Raw genomic sequence first — 27,829 nt, 5'->3', positions numbered from 1 at the left:
GGAAAGCAACCTCAGGCGGTCCAGGGATGAGTTGTCCGGATACAACAAGAAGATGGGGAGCTTGCTCATATGAGACAGTGGGTGACTCTAAAACAACTACCCAGTCAGAGAGGAACGCCCTGTCCCCAGGGGCTCTGCAGATCCTACGGCAGTGGGAAAGACTTCAATTGAAGAATGGGCTATTGTACCGGCGGAAGATAAGATTCAGTTACAATGGGAACTGGGGGTCACCTGGCAGGTGGTCATTCCCGAGACGCAGTTGCCCAAGATAGCTAAGGAGGCACACGAAAGAGGATCTCGCTTCGGTCAAGAGAAGACCTTTCAGTGGCTACAAAAGCTAGTTTACCAACCTCATTTAAAAGCCGCGGTGGAAGAGGCCTGTCAGCAATGTAGAAACTGCGAATTAGTTAAGCCTCCGGAGCAAAGAGCTGCACAAACCATCGTGACTTCCGCACCTCTGCAAGTATTGATGACAGATTATCTCACGATAAGTCCGGCCCACCAGGAATACGAGCAGTGTCTAGTAATGACGGACCATTTCACTAAGTTTGCCGTTCTGACTCCGACACATGACCAAACTGCCGAGTCCGCAGTACATGCCATCTTCAAAAATTTCATACAATTGTACGGCTGTGCGAAGAGAATCCACTCTGATCAAGGTGTCTGTTTCCTAGGGCGAGTGATGGAATACCAGATTGAAAAAGCGTGGATAACTCCGTATCGCCCTCAGGAAAATGGAGCCTGTGAATGGTTCAATCGGACTCATCCAAATGCTAAGGACACTAGAGGAAGACCGAAAAGCCCGGTGGCCTGGCTTTGTAGCTGAATTGGTGTGGGTATATAATATTCGAGTACACCGCGCCACTGGGTACACGCCATATTTCTTACTGTTGGGCCGGCAAGATCACTGAGCTAGAATTGGATCCAGAGGAGGACTACCCACGGTCGGGGGTGTCCACCTGGGTCCGATAACATAGTCATCATCTGCAGACACTACATTGCTTAGTGCAGACCAAGTTCCAGGAACTTGAACATCCGGAGACTGCTCCTCTGCGAGGGACAGCTCTCCAGGCCGGAGACCGAGTGCTGGTTCGAGACAAGCGTCCAAAGGAGACACTGGAGTACCGGTGGGAAAAAATCCCGAGTAAAACGGAGAATCAGTTCGGAAGGGCCCATCTATGAAATCCAACCTGAAGGAGAAAAAGATGTCCACACTCGAGTAGTCCACTGAAATATGCTACGTCCTTGTATGTCAATGGATCCCGAACAAATTGAAGAGGAGAAAAGTGTTCCTGAAATGTCCCCTCCGCCTGTTGTTGACTGCAAAGACGAAGAGCCACCTGAGCTGTCGCCTGTAAATCCGGAAGTGGGACAGATTCCCAAAGCTTCTCAGGCTCCTTTGGAATGGGCACGTCCCCGCCCTCATCTATTCAGCTTGACTCAACTACCCAACCTGATTCAACTACTCCTTCTGACTTAAGACGCTCCGAGCGGGCCACAGCCAGGATACCCCCCAGTAGATACAATCGGGACCAATTTATTTGGCAACAAGTCAATCAAGATCTAGTAGCATATCAACGCAAACTACAAGAACTCTCGCCCGTGGAATGGTAAGCAAAAGGAGAGGGGGAGTGTAAGAAGAGAGATCGGACCGGGGGTACCTTTTTCACGCCGGGGCCGGAACTATCGGGACTATCATCTTTATTGTCTGGGGGAAAGTTTAGTCTACGTTCACATTAGCGTTCGGCGCCGCAGCGTTGGGCGCCGCAGCGTCGCCGCATGCGTCATGCGCCCCTATATTTAAAATGGGGGCGCATGGACATGCGTTGTGCTGCGTTTTGCGACGCATGCGTTTTTTGGCCGCAAGCGTTGGGCGCAGAGAACGCAGCAAGTTGCATTTTTTTTGCGTCCAACTTACGGCGAAAATGGACGCATGCGTCGCAAAACGCAGCGTTTTAGCGTGCGTTTTGTTGCGTTTTTGTTTGCGTTGTGCGTTGCGTCGCCGACGCAGCGGCACACAACGCAAATGTGAACGTAGCCTTAGAGACTTGGAGCGACCTTTGCACTCAACAGCAGGGGGCGAAGCTAGGTTAAAAAGAGCAGAGAGTGCAAAACGGCAGAGAGACTTGTTGGGAAGAGGCAGCGCGCAGCAGGGGAATTTTGGTGCTTCTTCCTCTTAGCACCGTGACAGCGCAGGACCGCTCTACATTGTTCTGGATGCCACCTACAAAGACTGTGAACGGAGAACCGTTTTCTGCCCAATGGCCCCCCACTGCTCAAGTTACTCAATGTCATGGGCCAGTGTATAACGTGCGCGTGCCGCCTAAGAGAAACTGGATGACTTATCGAGAACTTTATCCTTACTCACCGGCTTACTTCTGCCGGGCTCTGTCAAGCCTCAACAGTGCGAAAGACTGCTCTTCTCTCTGCTACTCAGAAGCACGAGACAGACATCAAGGACTCATCATCACCGCCAAGAACCGGTACACCGACGCCTGCATCGTATCCATCACGTGCTGACCGTGTCGGCACGACTGTGAGCATCTGAGACTCTTCACACTGAAGCCGTCGGACTGATAATTTTACTAATATTGAACATTGGTTATACCTTTGGCCCTCGTTACCTCCTTCAGTACATTGATTGTGTTAATACCACCTGCCTCTACCTTCCCTCCTCCCTGCGTGGAGTATATCCCTGTTACAGTAAAGTTAATTTTCACCCTTGCTCTGCCTCCTATCCATTACTGCATCCCGCAAACTGCTCACAGTAATACATGTGGTAACCGTGTGCCGCATCAGTACCACACGGACGGGCACCAGGGAAGAAGCATTACAGTAGGCGCTGTTCCCCAGCCCTGGGTGCTGAACACGGCTCTCATCATTCTCCCCTGCTGTGCTGGCGATCGGCACGAGCAGGGGAGAATGATGAGAGTTATATTTAAGTGATAAAAGAGACAGCAGGTGGCAGCTGATGGGACTATTACTCCCATCAGCCTACCCTTCCTGCTGCTAATATCAGTGACAGCTGGGGGGTGACATCATAGAGGTTACCTCCGGTCACTGAGGCTCCATTATCAGCAGGGTGAACTGCGGTGACGTTGGAAGATCCCTGCTAGCACCGTGAGCTGTGAGTGCTCCCGATGCTAGCAGGGATCTCACTGGATCTTACCGCAGCTCAGCCCTGCTGATAACAGAGCCTCAGTGACCGGAGGTAGCCTCTATGACGTTACCCCCGGTCATTGATGCTGCTTTCCCAGCAGCTCATTCACCAGTGGTTCTCAGCCTGGACAGTCGCATCTTGGCACCATCCAGGTTGAAAACTAATTATGCCCCAGACATGGATTACGGCTTGGGACAGAACGACTGAGAGGTATTGTTGTTTTTATATTTTTGTTTTATTACAGGGGAACGAGGGCTTCGGTGGAATAGGCATTAGGTGAGTATAACTGTGATTGTTATTTTTAAATCTAAAAAAGGAAAACTGTGTTTTGTTTTATTTCTAAAAAAAATACTTTATTCTGTCTGTGTCTTTATTTACCATGTAACTATAGGATTATCAACCCCACAAATATGAACTCCGCTTGCCACTGCTACAGGGCAAGTGTGAAGAGCCAGGCAAAGTGCCAGAATTGTTGCATCTAATAGATGTGGCTTTTCTGGGCTGCTGCGGGCTGCTATTTTTAGGCTGGGGTGGGTCAATATCCATGGCCCCTTACCAGCCTGATAATACCAGCCCCCAGCTGTGAGCTTTAGCAAGACTGGTTGTAAAAAAAATGGGGGAACCCCACACCATGGCTAGTTATAGAGTTTTGCCTGGCTGGTTATAGAAAATACAGGGGAACCCACGTCATTTTTTTCATTAATTTATTTATAGCATAGGTGGCGGCTGATGAATACCCCCATCAGCCGCTCCTGCTATCACTGTTATTAGCAGCAGGGGTAGGCTGATGGGAGTAATAGTCCCATCAGCCACTGACTGCTGTCTCTTTTACCACTTAAATGTAAAGCTCATCATTCTCCCCGCTCACTGGTATAAAATTCTGTGAGGCACATGTGGTGTTAATATGATCACTGCACTCATAAATGAATTCATTGGAATGTGTAGTTTGAAAAATGAGTTCACATATAGGGGGTTTCTATTGTTCTGCCAATGTGACATGGCACCCTCAAACCATTCCAGCAAAATCTGAAATTGTACAACAAATTTTGGGTTCCAATTTCTCCTGTTACCCTGGGATAAAATAACAAAATTTGAATCTGAAGTAAATTTTTTGTGAAAAAAAAAGTTAAATGTTCATTTTTTTTAAACATTCCAAAAATTCCTGTGAAACACCTTGAATGTGGTTTTGAGCACCTTGAGGGGTGCAGCCGGTTTTAGAATGGTGTCACTTTTGGGTATTTTTTGACATATATGTCCCTTAAAGTGACTTCAAATGTGATGTGGTCCCTAAAAAATGTTGTTGTAAAAATCAGAAATTGCTGTTTAACTTTTAACCCTTATAACTTCCTAACAAAAAAAAGTTTGGTTCCAAAACTGTGCTGATTGTGTTGATGTAAAGTAGACATATGGGAAATGTTACTTATTAAGTATTTTGTGTGACATATCTCTGTGATTTAACGGCATAAACATTCAAAGTTGGAAAATTGTGAAATTTTCCAAATTTTTTGCCAAATTTCAATTTTTTTCACAAATAAACACAAGTCATATCAAAGACATTTTACCACTATCATGAAGTACAATATGTCTTGAGAAAACAATCTCAGAATCACCAGGATCCATTAAAGCATTCCAGAGTTATTACCTTATAAAGGGACAGTGGTCAGAATTGTAAAAATTGGCCCGGTCAGTAACGTACAAACCAACCTCGGGGGTAAAGGGGTTAAGTGAGTTTCCTGTAAAAACACAATGTGTGCATCGTGTGTATGTAATTCGATAAGGACCATAGGTCTTTTAGTGTTGGAGTTAAGACCCTTATCATTTAGTGTTAGAATTTTAGCCATTGTCTCGAATGTAGCAGTGTGAAGTATATGAAGTTTTACCTACATGTTGAACTTTGAGCCGTAAATTATTCAAGTCCTCTTTTGGATTCAGGAGAATGCAGCACAGTAACAACGGATCATTTTTTAACTTATTGATTAAGACACAAGAGGGATTGGGAAAGACAAAGACCCAACACACACATACAAAAAAGAATATGTACACATCAATGATGTTACCAGAAGAGGAGAGCAGAACGTATTCAACCCTGGTAAGGGTTACAGCAAAGTTTTTAGAAAATCAGTGATATAGAGACAATAGATCTACCTAACCTTCCCTGTGACTCTTTCAAGGGAGGAACCAGGGAACGACAAACCCTTGTGAAGGAATAGTGGCACTAGGCACATTACAATGGGACATAACAGAGGACCAAAGAAAACTCAGATGAGCAATTATCAGCTCACCCTCCAGACATATAACCAGCAAATACAATGGTATATGAGAGAAAATAGGAAAACATTAACATGAGACTCCCTGGAAAAAGTATCAAGTGAAAAGTATCCTCTATGGCTTAGAGGTAATAGAATCCCTCAGGTTGCATGTTTCACTGGATGGAGGTCTGCTTCTCCTGGTGCTCTTGGTTTGCCAAATTACAGGTCCTTCTCAAAAAATTAGCATATAGTGTTAAATTTCATTATTTACCATAATGTAATGATTACAATTAAACTTTCATATATTATAGATTCATTATCCACCAACTGAAATTTGTCAGGTCTTTTATTGTTTTAATACTGATGATTTTGGCATACAACTCCTGAAAGCCCAAAAAACCTGTCTCAATAAATTAGCATATTTCACCCGTCCAATCAAATAAAAGTGTTTTTTAATAACAAACAAAAAAACCATCAAATAATAATGTTCAGTTATGCACTCAATACTTGGTCGGGAATCCTTTGGCAGAAATGACTGCTTCAATGCGGCGTGGCATGGAGGCAATCAGCCTGTGACACTGCTGAGATGTTATGGAGGCCCAGGATGCTTCAATAGCGGCCTTAAGCTCATCCAGAGTGTTGGGTCTTGCGTCTCTCAACTTTCTCTTCACAATATCCCACAGATTCTCTATGGGGTTCAGGTCAGGAGAGTTGGCAGGCCAATTGAGCACAGTAATACCATGGTCAGTAAACCATTTACCAGTGGTTTTGGCACTGTGAGCAGGTGCCAGGTCGTGCTGGAAAATGAAATCTTCATCTCCATAAAGCATTTCAGCCGATGGAAGCATGAAGTGCTCCAAAATCTCCTGATAGCTAGCTGCATTGACCCTGCCCTTGATGAAACACAGTGGACCAACACCAGCAGCTGACATGGCACCCCACACCATCACTGACTGTGGGTACTTGACACTGGACTTCAGGCATTTTGGCATTTCCTTCTCCCCAGTCTTCCTCCAGACTCTGGCACCTTGATTTCCAAATGACATGCAAAATTTGCTTTCATCAGAAAAAAGTACTTGGGACCACTTAGCAACAGTCCAGTGCTGCTTCTCTGTAGCCCAGGTCAGGCGCTTCTGCCGCTGTTTATGGTTCAAAAGTGGCTTTACCTGGGGAATGCGGCACCTGTAGCCCATTTCCTGCACACGCCTGTGCACGGTGGCTCTGGATGTTTCCACACCAGACTCAGTCCACAATCTTCCTCAGGGTCCGGTCACCTCTTCTCGTTGTACAGCGTTTTCTGCCACATTGTTTCCTTCCAACAGACTTACCATTGAGGTGCCTTGATACAGCACTCTGGGAACAGCCTATTTGTTGAGAAATTTCTTTCTGGGTCTTACCCTCTTGCTTGAGGGTGTCAATGATGGCCTTCTTGACATCTGTCAGGTCGCTAGTCTTACCCATGATGGGGGTTTTGAGTAATGAACCAGGCAGGGAGTTTTTAAAAGCCTCAGGTATCTTTTGCATGTGTTTAGAGTTAATTAGTTGATTCAGAAGATTAGGGTAATAGGTCGTTTAGAGAACCTTTTCTTGATATGCTAATTTATTGAGACAGGTTTTTTGGGTTATCAGGAGTTGTATGCCAAAATAATCAGCATTAAAACAATAAAAGACCTGACAAATTTCAGTTGCTGGATAATGAATCTATAATATATGAAAGTTTAATTGTAATCATTACATTATGGTAAATAATGAAATTTAACACTATATGCTAATTTTTTGAGAAGGACCTGTAGTAATGGTGGAGTGGTGGGAAATTCCAGTTCCCAGTCTGCCAGGTTAGGAAGTGGGATCTCCAAGTCAGAACAGGTCTTTGAGGGAACGTAAGATAGTAGAGCATCTATCTTTGATAACTATAAATGCAATCGCGAAACCCCAACGGTTCTTAAGATCATAGTTTTTCAGGGATAGAAAGAGTGGTTTTAGGTGTCTTCTTCTTTGGAGGGTAATCCAGGAGAGGTCAGGATGTGGTTGAATGGAAGTCCCTTCAAAGTCAATTTTACGGAGAGTGCGGGCTATAGACATTATGGCCTTTAGGGCGGAGTGCTCTGTGCGTGCTGTCTAGTTTTATTGTATGGGATGCAGGTTGGCCCAGGATGGGGTTCAAGTGTTGCATGAAGATCTTCCTGTTCGAGTGTTGCATGAAGATCTGGTTCTGTAGCCTCAGGAATGCCTCTCACCCTTATGTTATTGTGTCAACTCCTATTGTCCAAGTCTTCAAGATGTTTGTTTCATCCAGAGGTTTAGTGTATGTTGTCACTCGACTCTGTAGTTCTCCTGGTGATACCATGTTCAGTTTCAAGAGTTCTCTCTGCTTAACATCTTGGAGAACGGTTAATCTCCCCTCTGCAGGCATCCTTAACTTATGAGACAAGGGATTTGAAGTCTTTGGTGGGGAGATAACTGAGATATTTTTCCAGGAATTTATGTCCTGAGGTGAAATTCTTTACCGATCCTCCATTGTGAATTGGTTGTCTTTGCGACTTTGGTGGCATTAACGACTCCAGCATTGTGAGCTCTTTTTACCAGAAAACTGTCCAAGGGTGTTAGGTTTTTTTTCTCTGCACCTTCTGTAATGGTTCAGTTCGCCTCTTCTCTTTCATATTGGTAAGCATGTTTTAGGCTGGGTATCAGTCCATTCTCTCTTTGTGTACGGTGAGGTCTGGAACGTCGCTTTTATGCAGTCAGTAATTTTTCTTTTTCCCGACCTTTGTCTAAACAAGTTAAAATTTCGGTAAGCGAGGCCTTCTAAAGGGTGGTCCAAGTTTTGAAGTAATGAGAGAGGAGAGTCCTTTGAGCTATTTTAAGTCAAGTGTAATTATAAGATATGCCATGTGATGGCAGCGGAGTACAGTAAATGATATGTTGTATTATGTAGTGGATACCTTTATTTCTTGTCTTATGCACTTCTGTAAACTGCCACTAGATGTCAGTAAAGGATTATGGATTCAGTGGCTGGTTCTACAACTTATGTAGTGCTAGGCAGGAAGGTTTTGCTTCTTTTCCCTCTTCAGATCTTTATTATTGTTATTATTTATTTATATAGCGCCATTGATTCCATGGTGCTGTACATGAGAAGGGGTTACATACAAAGTTATAGATATCGTTTACAGTAAACCAATTTAAAATGACAGACTGGTGCAGAGGGGAGAGGACCCTGTCCTTGTGGACTTACATTCAATGGGATAATGGGGAAGAGACAGAAGATCGGGGGTGCAGCAGCTCTAGTAGTGGTGAGGCAGCAGCTCGGGTGGTGGTGAGGCAGCAGCTCTGGTGGTGGTGAGGCAGCAGCTCTGTTGGTGGTGAGGCGGCAGCTCGGGTGGTGGTGAGGTGGCAGCTCTGGTGGTGGTGAGGCGGCAGCTCGGGTGGTGGTGAGGAGGCAGAATGGTTTCCTGAAGAGATGGGTTTTCAGGTTTCGTCTGAAGGATCCGAGGGTGGTGGATAACCGGACGTGTTATTGTTTATAGCAGGGCCGTACAACATACTGGCCACAGGTGGTAATCGAAAGGACTTCTTTCCTCTATTCCACCAGTACAGAGAGATGAATTGCGTTCGTGAAATCTCATCATAACATCTGGTCTGCAAGGAATCAAAAGGGGATGCGAATGACTTCAATCAGAGAAGATGTCCCCTGTAATGTAACTTAATGAAAATGTCTATTTGTGATCCTGACTATGTCTTCTCAGTACTGTGGTTCCTGTATAGTCCACTGTCTGATTATGACTGGTAACAACAACTCCTAGTATCTCTTTACCATTGTTAAGCTCATATTGGGAGTTTCATTCAACACAAGTGTATATGAGGTCGACCGGTCATTGCAATTGATTGCTATACTACTCTTACTTCTATATTCATGTACTGATGGTGGTTCTGGTGCTGCATTCATTTAATGACAGTGGTTATGATCTTGTATACGTAGCATTCAATACCTGGCTAGATGACAGTCTACATGTCTATGTTAAAACTCAAAACTGCTCCAAAAACTCAGCGTGAGTTAGGGTTTTGTTCCCACTGAGTTTTTGGAGCAGAAACTCCCCTCAAAACTTCTGGTGATGTATTCATGTACTGATGGTGTAGATGTTAAGATATTAAATAAGAAACTTTGGAGTTGAGGGAGCAGTGGTAGGCATTTTGTATAGAAATAGTGAAGTGAAAATTACACTGTGGATCTGTTAAGACACTTTTGTTAATATACTTTTCTGTTTTTAAACTTATCCTTTTCTAGGGGATAATTGTGCTATACCATAATACCCCCGGAGCCACTCTAGGAGATCTCCTATCCATCCATGTATGATCGAAGAAAGTTTCACATGGTAACATATAGTCAAGTACAACCAGCTGGCATATCCCAGGAGAAGCTTGAGGTTGGGCCAGCTGTGAAGTCTGTCATTTCAGACTGAAAGTTATGGGTCTAAGGCAGTGTAATAAAATAAAATATATTATATTAAAATATAATAAAACATGATGTTACTCACCTCAAATGTAGCTCTACCAATTCGCCACTTCACTGATCTCTATATACTGGCTGCAGTAGTGACAGCCCATCTGCAGCTCACATCACTGCTGCTGTAAATCACAGAGCTCAACAGCTCATGCTGTCTACATCAAGCGGAGTCGTTGAGCAGAGTCGCTGAGATCATTGGCTGTGGAGGTGATGTGTGCTACACTCCCATCACCACTGCAGTCAGTAACCAGAGACCATAGCAGAGGCAGAGAGGTGGCCATGGAATTGGGGAGGGTACATAACATTCCATTTTATCATTGTGACCTACTACTGGCTATTAGAGGCCAAAAACTTATAACTGGAAAATATCATGAAATAATGTAATAATAATAATAATAATAATCTTTATTTATATAGCGCCAACATATTCCGCAGCGCTTTACAGCTTAACAGTTTCAAACACAACAGTCATAAGTAACAACGTTAACAATACAATAATTCAAGCACAATGAGAGCTTACAATCTACAATGAGGTGGGGGAGATACAAAGTACAGAAGCTTATTTACAATGATTTATTTACAATGATGGTCCAGCCATCTTCAGGGAGAGGGGGATAGATGGAAGTAGTGAATGGGCTACACACAAACATAAAATGACTGATTAGGGAATATGATAGGCCGCTCTGAACAAATGTGTTTTGAGGGAGCGCCTAAAACTATGCAAATTGTGAATGGTACTAATATCTTGATGTAGAGCATTCCAGAGGATTGGCGCAGCACGGGAGAAGTCTTGGAGTCGGGAGTGGGAGGTACGGATTAGTGCAGAGGTTAGTCGAAAGTCATTTGCAGAGCACAGAGATCGGTTAGGCCGATAGACAGAAATGAGGGAGGAGATGTAAGGAGGTGCTGCACTGTGAAGAGCTTTGTGGGTGAGAACAAGTACTTTGAATTGGATTCTATAATGAATGGGCAGCCAGTGTAACGACTGGTGAAGAACGGACGTGTCCGAGTAACGATTAGCTAGATAGACAACCCTGGCTGCTGCATTAAGGATAGACTGGAGAGTCGAGTAAGGGGGATGCCAATTAATAGAGCACTGCAGTAGTCCAGGCGGGAGTGGAGGGTTTTTGTTGTTTCCATAGTGAGAAAAGGGTGGATTCCAGCGATGTTCTTTAGGTGTAAGCAGCACGAGCGGGCAAGAGATTGTATATGGGATGTGAAGGAGAGATCGGACTCAAAAGTAACACCCAGACAGCGCGCCTGCTGCCGGGGTGTTATTATGGTGCCACCCACGGAGAGGGAAACGTCAGGTTTAGGGTTAGTTAGTAAGATGGTGGGAGCAGAAGAAGTTCAGTTTTGGAGAGGTTGAGTTTCAGATAGAGAGCGGACATGATGTTGGAGACTGCAGACAGACAGTCACTGGTGTTCTGTAGTACAGCGGGAGTAAGGTCGGGGATGACGTGTATAGTTGTGTGTCGTCGGCATAAAGATGGTGCTGATGGTCTGTCCAATTGGGGCCATGTAGAGAGAGAAGAGAAGGGTGCCAAGGACTGAGCCCTGAGGTACCCCGACAGTAAGAGGAAGAGGAGACGAAGTGGAGGCAGAGAACAGAACACTGAAGGCGCGGTCAGAAAGATAGGAAGAGAACCAGGAGAGAGCAGTGTCCTTAATGCCTAGTGACTGGAGCCTAGAGAGTAGAAGAGGTTGGTCAACAGTGTCAAAAGCTGCAGAAAGATCGAGAAAAATAAGCAGAGAGTGGTCACCGTTACATTTTGCTGTCAGAAGGTCGTTGGTCACATTGATGAGTGCAGTTTCTGTTGAGTGTAGGGGCGGAAGCCGGACTGTGAAGGGTCTAGGAGGGAGTGAATGGAGAGGTAACGGGTAAGGCGGGAGTAGACTAGGTGCTCCAAGAGTTTAGAGATGAAGGGGAGGTTGGAGACCTTTCTGTAGTTATTTGTGCAGGATGGGTCGAGGGCGGGTTTCTTTAGTAACGGAGTAATAATAGAGTGTTTGAAGGAGTAGGGGAAAATGCCTGAGGAGAGTGAGAGATTAAAGATTGTAGTTAGGTGAGTAGTGACGACTGGAGAGACTGAAGGAGATGAGAGGGAATGGGGTCAGTAGTGCATGTAGTCGGACGAGAAGAAGAGAGGAGCCTGGAGACTTCTTCTTCTGTGATGGGATCAAATGTGGAGAGTGAGCAAGGGGAGATGCAGGGAGGTATGGGAGTCACTGAACTTGGTGATTGGGAGCGGATTTCCTGACAAATATTGTCTATTTTCTCTATAAAATGGGAGGCCAGGTCATCAGCACAAATGTCTGTGATGGGGGGCTTGTGCTTTTGGCCTGAGGAGGGAGTGAAAGGTGTCAAAAAGTTTCTTGGGGTTGTTGGATAGTGAGGAGATCAGGGTGGTGAAGTAGGTCTGTTTGGCGAGGTGAAGGGCAGAGTTATAGGTTTTTAACAGAAAAATGTTTCGAATTGAGAGTCCTCAGTGGTTGATACCTTTTAATGGCTAACTGAAAAGATGGTAAGGCTAGGTTCACATTGCGTTAATGGGTTAACGCTAACGGACTGCGTTGCACGGCGAAATTGTCGCAATTAACGCCGTGCAACGGGTCCGTTAGCGCACCCATTGACAGCAATGTGATTTGTCTCTGTAGGGCATCGCTAGCGCGTGCCATTTTCGGCACGCGCTAGCGATGTGCCGTTCTTTTGTGACAGACCTCGGACGCTGCTTCCGACGAGGTGCGTCCGAGGTCCGTTCCTCGCTAGCGCAGATCGGGGATCTGCGCTAGCGGGAACGGCGAACGCAAACCCTAAAGATACATTGCGTTAGCGCAATCCGCTAGCGCTTAACGGATTGCCCCAACGCAATGTGAACCTAGCCTAACAAATTGCAAGCTTTCGACACTACACAGGTCTCTTCATCAGGCATCGACTAATACAAATTCTGAAGAATCACATATTTATGCACAACATAGCACAGAAAAAAAAAAAAACCATGGATAAGATAAGGTTTTTTGTTTTTTCTGTGCTATGTTGTGCATAAATATGTGATTCTTCAGAATTTGTATTAGTCTATGCCTGATGAAGAAACCTGTGTAGTCTCGAAAGCTTGCAATTTGTTACCATCTTTTCAGTTAGCCATTAAAAGGTATCAACCACTGAGGACTCTCAATTCGAAACATTTTTCTATCTACTGGCTAACACGGTACCAAGATATATATCTTTTTTGTATCATAGGTTTTTAACATAAATTTGAAGTGTATGAAGTCTTCTGGTGTGCGAGTCTTCCTCCATAAGCTTTAAGCACTCCTAGAGCATCGCTGGAGAAATCGGGTTTGCGATGTGAGCCAGGGCTGTTTTACTCTGTGTTTGGAGGTTCTGATGTGAGGGGAGCTACTTGGTCCAGGGTACTTCTAAGAGTGTCATTGTAGTGATGTACCGCCAGATCAGGACAGGAAAAAGAGATTGGGGACAGTGATGAGTGTAAGGAGTCTGAAAGTGTATGAGGGTTAATGGCTTGTAGATTTCTGACTGAATGGTAGATAGGAGTGTGCTGGGGTGGGCAAGGATTTGTGAGCGTGAAGCAGAGAATGTTGTGGTCAGAGAGGGGAAGCGGTGAGTTATTTAGGTAGGAGATTGAACACAGCCGGACAAAGACCAGGTCAAGGGTGTTACCGTCCTTGTGTGTCTCAGAGGTTGAGAGCTGTGAGAGGCCGAGCGAAGTGGTTAGTGATAGAAGCTGGGATGCAGATGTAGAAGTGGGGATGTTTATGGGGATGTTAAAGTCTCCCAGGATAAGGGTTGGGAGTTCTGAGGACATGAAGTGCGGCAGCCAGGCAGAGAAATGGTCCAGGAAGTGGGTGGGTGAGTCTGGGGGCCGGTATATGACCGCTACTCATGGAGAGGGAGAGGGGACGGAAGAGCCTGATTGTGGGAACCTCAAAAGAAGGGAATGAGAGTGATGGAGCTGGGGGATGACCTGGAAGGTGCATTGTGGGGAGAGGAGTATGCCGACTCCACCACCAGGTCTGTTTGTGGGTCTCGGGGAATGGGAGAATTGTAGGCCACAATGGGAAATGGCAGCAGGGGAGACAGTGTCAGAATCCTGGATCTAGGTTTCAGTGAGGGCCAATAGATTTAGAGAGTTGTTCAGAAAGTTGTGCAGGAAGGGAACATTACATACAGACCGTGGATTCCAAAGGGCACAATTGAAAGAGAGAGATGAGGGAGTGCAAGTAATATTAACAAGGTTAGTATGGTGTTGATGTGAGGTAGGGTGGCGGTTGAGGTTGTGGGATGGTGGACCAGGGTTGGGGGAGATGTCTCCCGAAATCAGTAGGAGTAGGAAGATAAAAAGCAAGAAGTTTTTGGAATTGTAAGAAGTTTTTTTGTGCAGTGTGTTTGGGCAAGATGGGGTGAGGTTTTTCAGGAAGGTGAGAAGTGCATGGGAGAGGGAAGGAGAGAGGAGCTGATGTTTATGAGTCGTGATGGAGGGGGTATTTGGCGGTGAATGTGGATTGCAAGGGAGCATAGGAGGATAGGAATAAAGCACATGGATAAAAGAGAGAGCAGAGTGTGGGTTACCTGACTCCTGCCCTGACTGCCATGGAATAACTGCCCTTTAACTTGATGCTTGTCTAATGCGATGCTTTGCTGAATGTGTGCAACCCCACACATGCGTGTGTACACATGTACACATACATACACAAATGTACACATACTTCCTTCACTGGCACCGTTCTTTCACTCTGAGCCCCATGTACTCATGTGATAGTCACATGGAGGCTGCAGTTATACACCTCGTACACACACGGCTCCGCTCCGTACACCTCGTACACACACGGCTCTGCTCCGTACACCTCGTACACACACGGCTACGCTCCGTACACCTCATACACACATGGCTCCGCACTCCTCGTACACACGCGGCTCCGCTCTGTACATCTCTACACACACGGCTCCGCTCTATACACCTCGTACACATGTGGCTCCGCTCCGTACACCTTGTACCCACGGCTCCGCTCTGTACACCCGCGGCTCCGCTCTGTACACCTCGTACACACACGGCTCCGCTCCATACACCTCGCACAACTGCGGCTCCGCTCCGTACACCTCGTACACACGCGGCTCAGCTCCGTACACCTTGTACACACACAGCTCTGCTCCTAACACCTCGTACACACGCGGCTCTGCTCCGTACACCTCGTACACACACAGCTCCGCTCCATACACCTAGTACACACACGGCTCTGCTCCATACACCTAGTACACACACGGCTCCGCTCCGTACACCTCGTACACACTTGGCTCCGCTCCGTACACCTGGTACACACACGGCTCCGCTCCGTACACCTAGTACACACACGGCTCCGCTCCGTACACCTCATACACACACGGCTCTGCTCCGTACACCTCGTACACACACGGCTCTGCTACATCCACCCTGTAAACCCCTCCTGACCCCACACATAAACTTCCCCTCATCCAGCACCATGACAACCAGCACAGCAGAGTCCTGCATACACTGAGGCCCCTGACCATGTGACCCCTGACTCCTCCCCTCCTGTGACCTCATCACAGGTCCTGTGCACAGAGCAGCCATATATGTGGTGTGCGGCTCTGCAGGTGGAGGTAGGTGCTGGAGCCCCGTTATTCACACTTGTGTGATTGGTTTCCATGTACAGTGCAAATGACAAATCTTTATGTAATTTGTGTGTGATCCATTTCTCCAAATGATGATAATAGTGTCTTCTAACAACACTGTGACTTCTCGCAGATGTCCTCTATGCCCTGCTTGTTTTTTCAGCATAGCGTCATAGAATAAACAGCGGGGTCTGTGGGGCCTCACTGGGGCGCTGTTATCTGGACCCCTCGGCCTCACTGACTGAGCTTTCTAGTACTTTTCCTCATTCATATTACAAAAGGCAAAACTATTTTTGTTTTCCTCCAGTATCTCAGTATGTTGGATGCTTTTTTCCTGACTGAGCTGTATTTTTCAGTATTTCCTTTCTGGTGAATATTGAGGGTATGTGTACACGGTCAGGAATCGGAAGCACTTTGGACGCAGCACATGTCCGCTGCCGGCTATTGAATACATTGTACAGGTGAGACTTATCACGTCTCCACAAGAGAAATAGACATGCTGCAGTCTGGAAAGACGTGCCCTATGTCCGTCTCCACGGGTGAGCCTCGGGCATCTCTGGTTTCTTGAAATCCCATCCACTATGCTGTATCATCTTGACGTTTTGCAAGTATGCAGCGTCCAACCTGCAGCATTTACTGACCGTGTGCACCTATCCTTAGGGCTCTGTTCACCCGTCCATTCAGATATTCCAATTATCTGTCCCATTGCAGACCAACGGAATTTTTTTTTATGCTTTTCAATTTTACGCCCATTGCGCAACATAAAAACATGTTACTTTTAATTTATAGTTTGCTACAATTACAACAATGCAAAATGTGTATTTTTTTTTTCTGTTTCGCTTATAGTAAATTTATTGCAACTCTTACATTACCGTATTTCCAGATCCAGAACACTGTTGATCCTATGACGACCAAACACTGTAAATGTGCTGCACTTTGTGTTGGACTTTAACTCCGCTCCATTTTAAATGTATAGCTTCTTGTTAACTCTCCTGTTTCTCCAATCTAGAAAAAGCAGGTCGGGTCTGTGGTTAGTAGACATAACGGGACCGTGGGGAGAGGACAGAAAAAAATACAGGGTGAAATTCTGAGCTTTCCTCCTACACCAACTTTGATTGTTGGTAACTTTACTGGAACACTGGATCCTACTCTTGACCATGATTTAGATGAGTGCATGGGTGAAGCAGATAGGAGCCCCTTATGGGTACTAGACCCATGAGGCAAAAGCCCCTGTGCTGATACCAACTTACACTGTGGTAAAGGTTACACCATTTACAAAAGGCGGAAAGTTATATACAAGGGTTAATATTTTCCTCTATATTTTTTTCATTATAAACTAGTATCAGTCTTATTTTTTCTTATCTTCTATGCAATGTTTTGAGAAAACTGTGTGTTATTGGTAGTATACAGAGAAAGACATAATGGCTAGCAAAATTTCATGTATGTGAAAAGAGGGTAGCTGATGGAAATTTCCAATGGGAACTACATTAGTCTGTAAATGGTATAACAATCCTGCTCACAGGGTTAATAAATAGTGATGAGTGAGCATGCTCATGTGCTAATAGTATTCGAGCACGCCGAAAATACTCGAGTCGCTACGACTGTTCGACAACCATAACACATGCAGGGATTGCCTAACAAACGGGCTATCCCTGTATGTGTTGCGGCTGTCGAACAGCCGTAAGAAATGCACACACTGGGACTCGATTATTCGAGCACACCAAATATAATGTTCTACTCGCCGTGGCTGCATGTCTTGTGGCTATTCGACAGCCACAACACATGCATGGAATTCCTAACATACAGGCTATCCCCGTATCTGTTGCGACTGTCGAACAGCCGATAGACATGCAGCCACATTGACTCGAAGATAGTATTCGAGTACGCTGAAGATGCTCTGTTAGCACATGAGCACGCTCTGTTAATATACAGAATTGTACACTCTGAAATGGTGTGCATTTCTTTTCTCTGAGCATTAATGACTGACAGGGTCGAGTCCCACAATTTTGGCTTCACTGGTGATCCCGTAATCTGACATTGAGTCAGAACAAGCGGCTTCAACCACGATATGACCTCATCTGATGTCGGTACTTGAGCATTAGCGAGTTTGTGTGCTGCGTATAACTACTTTATATTTGGAGATTGAGGGTTTCCAGAAATATTCCGCCTCTCTTAAAACCCTCTCATATAGGTTTGGCTACGGCCTCCCCAGCCTTTCTTCCGTTAGTATATAGTTAGTGATGAGCGAGTGTACTCGTTGGTCGTGTTTTCCCAAGGTGGTCTCTGAGTATTTATGACTGCTCAGAGATTAATTTTTCATTGCCTCAGCAGCATGATTTACAGCTATTAGCCAGCTTGATTACATGTGGGTATTACCTAGCAACCAGGCAACCCCCACATGTACTCAGCCTGGCTATTAGCTGTAAATCATTCAGCTGCCGTGATGAAAACTAAACCTCCGAACACTAACAAATACTCGGAGGTCACCCGAGCGTGCTGGGGAAAACCCGAGCAACGAGTACACTCGCTCATCACTATATATAATCTCACAATACACCTCGAGTTATCTGACCACTCAGCTATAATACATACTGTTAGGCTATGTTCACACATGGCATTTTTGCTGCCCTTTTTTTCTGCAGCAAAACTTGCTCTCTTAAAGAAGCTGCAGAAAATAAAGCAGGTTTTTCTTGCGCCTTTGTGCATTTTTGTCATGTTACATTTGTCTCTTGTGCATGCTGATAAAGTTTAGCGACAAAAAAATCTACTTCATAAGGTTTTGGCACCATGAAATGCAGGAAAACCTGATACCTGTGTTTTTGCAGCATTTTTTCACCATCCATTACTGTCAATAGGTGAAGAAGGCTGAAAGAAGTGACTTGCTCTATTCTGCGAAAAACAAGTAAAGTACAAAATACTGAGGACAAAAAAAAAACAAGCTTGATGAATGCGATTTCTGAAATCTCATAGACTTTGCTGGTACTGTAAAATGCAGCTGAAAATTTGCATGCAAAGACCCAACATGTGAACATACCCTTAAGGTTGGCGTGGTCCCAGGATGAAAGCTATGGATAGTACACCCTGCTTGGCTGCTGCCACCTTTAGTAGTAGAAAAATTGATTTCCGTTTGGATTTTTGGGCCTTTAATTCAAATCATGCAGATCCTCTCGGGAACTGAGATGCCTATAAAGTAACTATTAAGGGTGACTTTATCAATGGAGTAGCTGTGCATAGAGGAGATTTAATACAGTGGGAATATGATCTGGCAAAACAGAGAGAATCTGCTGAGCAGACATTATATTACTGATCTTATTGACCTGCAGACATCTCTGGTACACACCCAAAGCGGATTGTTGGGAATAAATAAGGAAAGGATTAGGAAATCTTTGCTACATACCGTTACCGCCATATTTGAATTAGGGGATAAAAATTAGTTTTGTTTTTGGCCTTTCATCTCATTCAGAACATCCCTTTTTCTCTATCCCAGGTGTGTTAAATTCAGAGCGCCTCTTCTATAGTGATCAGTGAACCCCTTCATGACATACCAAGTAGATTTACATCATATGTCGTGTCCCTGAGTTTGATGCAGGTTTGCATGCCGAACCTGCATCTTTCCCGGAAGATCATGTGCCTTTAACAGCCATGGGTGAACTGGAGCTCCTGTTAATCTATTTATTGCCGCTGTCAGTCTTGAATAGCGGCTTTTAATACGCATCATTCCGTGCGCCCGTGATGTGATCGCGTGACACCGATGGGTTTGCTGTGACAGCCAAAGGTCTGCTGAAGGCCCCTGTTTTTGTCATTATAAGGCTATGTTCACACGATCCTTTTTTCGCTGCGGAATTTTCAGGTCCTGATTTGTGAAAACCGCAGTGCAAAACCAGCGGTGGTTTTCACTGCGGTTTTCAGTCCTTTTTCTACTGCGGATTCCACTGCGGGTTTCCAGCTGCATTTTCCTATTGGTGCAGGTGGAAACCCACAGCGGAATCCGCAGAAAGAATTGACATGGTACTTCTTTTTTTCCGCAGAAAATCAGCGCGGATTTTCCAGCGGAAAAAAGGAACGTGGGAACAGCTTTTTTCTTTTTCCATAGGGTAACATTGTACTGTACCCTGCATGGAAAAAGGATGCGGATCCGCCGCTGCAGATCCGCAGCAAAAACCGCATCGTGTGAACAAGCCCTAATACTCCTGTGAAAGCCAGTGTTTAGCTGGCATTTGTAGGAGGCCGTGATTTTCTCTATACATAGCAGTGCTATGTACAACGCAAGCGATAAGACAATTGCAGTTTCCAATCCCTCAAGGAGACTAACAAAGACCATAAAAAGTTTTTCAAAATGTGAACAAAAAATGCAACAACTTTGAATCGCCCCCTTTTTGCCCTATTAAAATAAAACAAAAAATACACATTTGGTATCACTGCATTCACTGATCTTAAAGGGAACCTGTCACACCCAAAATCGAAGGTGAGCTAAGCCCACAAGCATCAGGGGCTTATCTACAGCATTCTATAATGCTGTAGATAAGCCCCCGATGTATCCTAAAAGATGAGAAAAAGAGGTTATATTATACTCCCCCAAGGGCGGTTCCGGTCCGGTCCGATGGGCGTCGCGGTCCGGGGCCTCCCATCTTCTTACGATGACGTCTTCACGCCTTCACGCTGCCCCCTGTTGAGGGCAGAGCAAAGTACTGCAGTGCACAGGCACTGGGCCTCTCTGACCTTTCCTGGCGCCTTGCGCACTGCAGTACTTTGCTCTGCCCTCAACAGGGAAGACAAAGTACACCTGCGCCGGAGCCGCAGCATGAAGACAAGAAGAGGACGTCATTGTAAGAAGATGGGAGGCCCCGGACCGGACCGCAATGCCCAGAACCGCCCATGGGTGAGTATAATCTAACCTCTCTTTCTCATCTTTTAGGATACATTGGGGGCTTATCTACAGCATTCCAGAATGCTGTAGATAAGCCCCTGATGTTGGTGGTCTTAGCTCACCTTCGATTTTGGGGGTGACAGATTCCCTTTAAAAGTCTGACCTTAAAGGGACTCTGTCACCTGAATTTCGAGGGAACAATTTTCAGTCAATCTTGCCTTATGCAGGCGTGTACTATGGAGGACAGAGAATGAGCTTCAATCCAATATTGCAGCCAGCATGCAGCCAGCGGGTAAGGAAAGGGTGAATCAAACACCCGAAAACCCCGCCCATATGACTGAAAATTGTTCCCTCCAAATTCAGGTGACAGAGTCCCTTTAAGAAAGGTAAGAAGGTGGATCCAGCTAACTTCTGTCCAATAAGTCTGACATCTGTAGTGTGCAGTTTTTAAAGGGCATAATAAGAGATGACCTACAGAAATATATTGTAGATAATATAATAACTGACAACCAGCATGGATTCATGAAAGATAGGTTGTGTCTAACTAGCATGTTGAGTTTCTACGAGGAGGTAAGTGCAAGTCTGGATATTAGTAATGTTGCTGATGTGATTTATCTGGACTTTGCAAAGCCATTTGATACTGTATCACATAACAGCCTTATACTGCAGCTACAGGAGCAAAGACTGGGGGAATCTATATGCAGATGGGTAAGGAATTGGCTAAATGACAAGAAACAAAGAGTTGTCATAAATGGTACGCTCTCTAAATGGGATATAGTCAGCAGACGAGACCACAGGGATCTGTATTTAGCAGTCCTAAGCCTCCCCAACATGTTTCACCAGTTAGTTTGGGTCTGATGTCATGAAATGTCAACAAATAGGATCACTCCATAGTTAAGGCCAATAGTGGAGTGAACTAGTTGACCTAGTTGAACTCCTTTCTTTAACTAGCAAAAAAGGGGAATAGAAACTGGATTTAAAAAAAACTATTCTTTCTATAATTATATGGCGATGAAGTTTACAAATTAATCACTATGATTTTATTTATATATTAGATTACTTCTAATTTGAGTTCTCTATATTGGTATTGAAAAGACATACGAATTTTCTGTCTGAGCTCTTGATTTATTAAATACTCCACATTATTGCTTTTTTCTTTCATATATTGTAATGGCATATTTTACATTGGCTCATCTTTTTTTGCATATAGGTTCTAACATTATCAGACATTAATCATTGATCTATAATTTTCCTGACACGTCAAGGATGGATGGGGAAAGGGACAAGATAGCAGAGAGGATATTACACCTCACCCTAGAGATCCTCTTCCGGCTTACTGGAGAGGTGAGAGATTCTGATGACGTCACATTACATCATTCTTATCTATGGGAATAACAGATGGACAGAACTGGAGAGGTGAGGACTCTGGAAATGTCTGTAGTGAGATTTATTAATGTGTCTCTCCATAACCAGGATTATACAGTAGTGAAGAAGACCTCTAGTGAGCACTGTCAGGACCCTGTGTGTGAGGGATGGGGAAGACCCCTGAGCCCAATCACGGGGCCTCCACCTCACCCGCTGACACATGAGGACATCAATGACCAGAAGATCCTTGAACTCGCCTGCAAGATGATAGAGCTGCTGACAGGAGAGGTGACACTGCTGGGAATGCTGGGACATTATACAGTAACGCTATGAAGGGATCGGGGGGATGACGGTATCATTGTATGTGTCAGGTTCCTATAAGGTGTCAGGATGTCTCCGTCTATTTCTCCATGGAGGAGTGGGAGTATTTAGAAGGACATAAAGATCTGTACAAGGATGTCATGATGGAGGTTCCCCAGCCCCTCACATCACCAGGTAACAGAGAGGACTAAATACATGCGGCCTTTAATAATCTGTATGTAAAGAATGAATTCAGTCCCTGTATGTGTTTCCTCCAGATCTATCCAGTAAGAGGACAACACCAGAGAGATGTCCCCGTCCTCTTCTTCCACAGGACTGTAAACAAGAAGATCCCAATGTTCCTCAGGATCATCAGGTAGATGGAGAGAAGGTGTCATGAGATCTCCCCTATGATGTGTACATGGCTGTGAAGGTCTTGTGTTCAGTCTTGTTTTATCCACCAGTATTATATGTTTTATACTTGTGTAATGAGAACGGTGGAGATGACAGGATTAGAGCTGATCAGAGGTGTGACTTCTCCATCTGTCGGTGACTTTTACAATATTTGTTTCAGGGTGAAGATCTGACCCATATTAATACAACAGAAACATATGTGAGGGGTGATGACGAGCAGTGTAGCGAGATTCCTACAGATATCCGGCCAGGTAAGTAGTAACCACTAAATGCAGAGAAGTCACAGATTCTTCCCATGAGAATACACACAGTATATATCTGCCACTTTTGTACTAGTTCTTAGCTAATAATTGACCACAACTTAACTGGTATCAAGAAATTGGCCGCAGAGCTTAGTTAATGTGATTATAATAAACAGGGCTGTGGAGTCGGTATAAAATGGACAAATCCGACCAACTCTGACAATGTATAATAAATTGGGTACAGTAGTACAATTCAGTATGTGCTGTCATTTTCTTTTTTTCACAAGAATTTGGAAAAGTTATGAAATGTACTAGAAATGTTTGTTCTGTTCTTGATCTAAGGATTTAGGATTTTAGTTGAATCCTTGCTGAACTTTATGTACATGCTCAGTAGTGAGGCAGTGCAGTGGAGTCAGAGAAATTGAGGAGTCGGAGGTTTGGCTTACTGATTCCGCAGCCCTGATAATAACAATAATGAACCCAATGGTTCAGCTATTATTGGTTCGAGTCAATTACCATTAAATAATTAAAATCTCATAATCATATCCATCCAGGCTTAAAGCTGGCTGATGCATCTCTCTAAAAAAAAAGCTCAGTACCAAAGAATAAGACAATTAGTTTGGTAAGAGACTGGAGGCTCTTCAGCTCTTTCGCTTCAAGACGAAAATTCTTACCAATTATAGGGGTTTTCATACCCTGTTACCCACTTCTCCCTCCTCAGACACCAATCAGAGGAAGCTGACTCTAAGGCCTTTCAAATCTTCTCTGTAAGTTCTTGTCACATGACTCATAACCCTTCATCATAACTCAGAAAAGGCAATAGTTTAAAATCTAACAGGAATAATTTTAACACCTTCCCGACATGCACCATACATGTACGTGTAATAAATAGCAGTGCAGAAAATTAGTGAGGTTATTCATTCATTCTGTGAAGAAGCAGAAGGGCAGGAAATGTACCTGCTGGTTTTAGCCTTTGCTCGGTGAGTAAAATGGGCAATTCCAGACATTGTGTTGAAGGAGAAAGAACTTTATTCAAGAAGTTGACTGGAAATGAGAAAACATATAAAGGAGTGTAGAAAATAATTGGCTGCTCTGCTAAAAACATTTCCAATGCTTTAAAATGGCAAGCACACAAAACGTGGTGCTATCTGCATAGATCATAGAATAACAAGAATGACAAAGAAGCATCCAATGATCAGCTCCAGGGAGATCAAAGAAGATCTTCAGTTACCTGGGAGTTCTTCAACCATCAGAAGACTCCTACGTGAAGCCATTGCTGGAAAAAAAAAAGACGCGTAGAAAAGGTTACAGTTTGCCAAAGAACATATTGACTTGCCTAAAGGGAAGAGGCCAACATTCTATTGACAGATTAGAGCAAGTTTGTTCTTACTGGGTCTAAAAGCCGCATCACACCCTGAATGTACAGTGTATAAGGAAGAAAACACCAAATAGACTTGTACTTTTTCTTGTCTACTCCTAGCCTTATTTACACTACCTAGGGCAGAAACAAAATGAAAATATACCCTGATAAAAGTAATAGTGTTTTTGATTTAAAAAAAAAAAGTTTAAAAGCCACCCTACCAGCACCAAGGTGTACCCAAATTCGGGATGTTCCTAACCTCTAGTATTAAAACCTTACCATGTATCGTAGTGACTTCAGTGTGAATAAGAGTTGAGTAGGACCTGTAACACTAATGCTGGTTCCCCTGCATGGTCCCTCTTTGCCCTCCATGCAGGGATGCCGTCATACCACCCCAGCTGCGTGGTGACTTCCCCATCTCCTGCTTCCTGTCCATGCCACACAGGTTTCTCACGCACACTCCCCTGGTCTCAAAGCACGTTCACTTTGTAAATTCCCTCAGCCAATATCTGGGAGGCATTTAGTATAAAAGGCATCATCCCCTTGTGTGTGCAACTGTATATTGCCAGGTCTCCTGTCCTAATCCATTGTAGTTGGTTCCCTGTTAGTGATGAGCGAATATACTCGTTGCTCAGGTTTTCCCGAGCACACTCAGGTGGTCTCCGAGTATTTGTTAGCGTTCGGAGATTTAGTTTTCATAGCCTCAGCTGAATGATTTACAGCTACTAGCCAGGCTGAGTACATGTGGGGGTTGACTAGTTGCTAGGGAATCCCCACATGTAATCAAGCTGGCTAATGGCTGTAACTGATTCAGCTGCCGCGATAAAAACTAAATCTCCAAACACTAACAAATACTTGGAGATCACCCGAGCGTGCTCGGGAAAACCCGAGCAATGAGTATATTCGCTCATCACTATTCCTTATCCTGATTCTGTTCCCGCATTCCTGAATTGTGTGTATATTACCGTGATGCCTCTCCGGCGATACCTAAATTCCAAAGCTGCACTTGTCTGAACAGGCTCTGAATCCAGTCCATGTCAGCGTACCTGCCTCTTTTGGGATCGGCAGCTGCAATACCGAGTATTTAACTAGAAAAGCTTGATTACGGTTCACTGAAACATGAATCTATGAAGATGTTGGCTCTCGTAAAAGAAAAAAAAGCCTTACAGAAAGTAACATGAGGCCTAGTATCACCTTCTGGTGCTTGAGGTCTACTGTTGGATTAGGATTTCCTTTGCATCACTATCTTAGTTAAAAAGAAAATTTTTCTTAATGCCTTGTATTTTGTTTGGATATTTTTAAATATAAATATTGTAAATTATCAGCATAAATCCTAACTGATACTATTAAATAATAATAACATTGATTTTATTCTTGGCAGATGATGGTATTTGGAGCTCAGAGGGACATTGGATATCTTTAGATTGTAAAGCAGATCATCGTGATATCACACAAGACACATATGAAGAGCATGTCATAATTCCAAATATAGCCCTTCACAGCAACAATTTATCATCAGATCATTTTGAACGGATCCTATCTTGTGATTCATCGCTAAATGTTCAGAAAAATAAAGGACACAGAAAAGGTGGCAAAGAGAAGAAGCCATTTTCTTGTTCAGAATGTGGAAAATGTTTTGCCGTGCAATCAAAACTTATAAAACATAAGAGAAGTCACACAGGGGAGAAGCCATTTGCTTGTGAAGAATGTGGGAAATGTTTTACAGAGAGATCGATTCTATTGAGACATCAAACCATTCACACAGGTGCAAAGCCGTTTTCATGTCCAGAATGTGGAAAATGTTTCAACCAGAAATCGTGTCTTGTTACACATCAGAGAATTCACACAGGAACAAAGCCATTTGCATGCTCGGAATGCGGGAAAAGTTATGCTGCCAAGTCAAATCTTGCTAAACATCAATGGGTTCACGCAGGACTGAAACCGTTTTCGTGTTCAGAATGTGGGAAGCTTTTTATCTATAAAGCATCTCTTGTTACACATTTACGTATTCACACAGGGGTGAAGCCATTCTCATGTTCTGAATGTGGAAAACGATTTATCCAGAATTCGGCTCTCGTCAGACATCAAAAAATTCACACGGAGCAAAAGGTATTTTCATGCCCAGAATGTGAGAAATGTTTCACCAAGAAGTCAAGTCTTCATAACCATCAAAAAATTCATATAGAGCAGAAGCCACTTTAATACACGGTAGGCAGAGAGATCTGCTTAGACTTTATGACAAAGAGCCAGGAGGGATCGAAACATTGCACATTTGATGCTAGGCATGTGTCTGTCTCTCGTTTTAATTTGGAAGAAAGATTTTTTTGCATCTTTTGGAATAAGCGTGTGCTGCGAATTACTTTCTACACAGCCAGAATTAAGTCACACGTCATTGATTTAGACAGGAAACACAATGTAAAACACTAACAACTTTGTACTATTATGTCACATGTAAATATTTGGTTTCATGCAACTACTTTTAGGTAAGATAAAGTAAATACAAAATGTGACTTTCATTAGATTATTCCACTTATTGAATAGTAGATGTATTGAAAACCTATATCCTGCTCGTAAAAAACGGAATTGCTTCACTAAACCAAAAAACTGGTTGCAAATGAAAGTTTACAATTACATGGAATGCGTTTTTCACATCACTGTGGAGGATTTTCGGACAGTTTTCTTTGCAGAATTCTTTTGAGTACTTTAATTAGGCTTTCGAGCTTGAGACGCCTCTTTAAATTCTTGTCACAGCATCTCAAAGAGATTCAAGTTAGGACTAAGACTCAGCCCAATGAACACCTTGAAGGGTGGTCTGATACCTATACTGCCTTCTACAAATGTATAAAATGGCTCACCTTTCTCCCTATACAGCTAATCCCAATGTATGCTTTTTTCATTACTTCCTGTAACATGTTGCTTGAGGGGTGTCTCAAGCAGAACATTACAGCAGGATGGTCCTGCAGTCCTTTCCCTGCAGCTTCTACCACCACCTTTCTACCACAAACAGGACAACATCAGGGTGAGTGATGCTGTGGTCACTTACCACAGCTTTGTCATTGCCATCTCCTTATGACATCAACTTTAACCCCTTAGGGTATGTGTCCACGGTCAGTAGACGCTGCGTGTTTGACGCTGCAGCGTCAAACAAGCAGCATCCAGATGTTTCAGCATAGTGGAGGGGATTTTTGGAAATCCCGTGTCCACTATGCGTGGAAACCCGCACGCGGCGGCCCTGCGACTCCGGACATGCTGCGCGTCTTTTCAGATCGCAGCATGCCCGTGCTACCTGCGGCGACGCTGCGTCGCCGCAGGTAATATCACAGGGCCCTATGGCGAGGGTTGCGATGATCCCGGATGTGTACAGCCGGCCATCCTGATCGTGGACACGCAGCCTTAGTGACAGAGCCAATTTGCAGCTTAATGACCAGGCCAATTTTTACAATTCTGACCACTGTCACTTTATGAGATTATAACTCTGGAACGCTTTAACGGATCCCGCTGATTCTGAGACTGTTTTTTCATGACATATTGTACTTCATGTTAGTGGTAACATTTCTTCGATATTACTTGTGTTTATTTATGAAAAAAATGGAAATCTGGTGCAAACTTTGAATTTTTATGCCCTTAAATCAGAGAGATATATCACACAAAATAGTTAATAAATAACATTTCCCACATGTCTACTTTACATCAGCACAATTTTGGAAACAAAGTTTTTTTTGTT

At 44.1% G+C, this 27,829-nt stretch overlaps 1 protein-coding gene across 1 annotated transcript in view; it reads left to right on the top strand.

Annotated features, from left to right (window-relative positions):
- LOC143766264 (oocyte zinc finger protein XlCOF8.4-like) overlaps positions 1-27,193 on the top strand; it is a 37,465-nt gene extending 10,272 nt beyond the window's left edge. Inside the window, exons 2-7 of the mRNA XM_077253795.1 lie at positions 21,635-21,768; positions 21,898-22,077; positions 22,161-22,284; positions 22,368-22,465; positions 22,664-22,754; positions 25,487-27,193. Coding sequence (XP_077109910.1) covers positions 21,691-21,768; positions 21,898-22,077; positions 22,161-22,284; positions 22,368-22,465; positions 22,664-22,754; positions 25,487-26,307 — 1,392 coding nt within the window. The 5' untranslated portion in view covers positions 21,635-21,690 and the 3' untranslated portion in view covers positions 26,308-27,193. The remainder of the gene's footprint in view (positions 1-21,634; positions 21,769-21,897; positions 22,078-22,160; positions 22,285-22,367; positions 22,466-22,663; positions 22,755-25,486) is intronic.
- Positions 27,194-27,829: the final 636 nt, after the last annotated feature.

This window comes from Ranitomeya variabilis, chromosome 4 (genome assembly GCF_051348905.1).
Source record: "Ranitomeya variabilis isolate aRanVar5 chromosome 4, aRanVar5.hap1, whole genome shotgun sequence".
In the NCBI taxonomy this organism is placed as follows: Eukaryota; Metazoa; Chordata; class Amphibia; order Anura; family Dendrobatidae; genus Ranitomeya; species Ranitomeya variabilis.
Note: the sequence above shows the minus strand (reverse complement) of the source record. Positions and strands in the feature narration are given on the sequence as shown.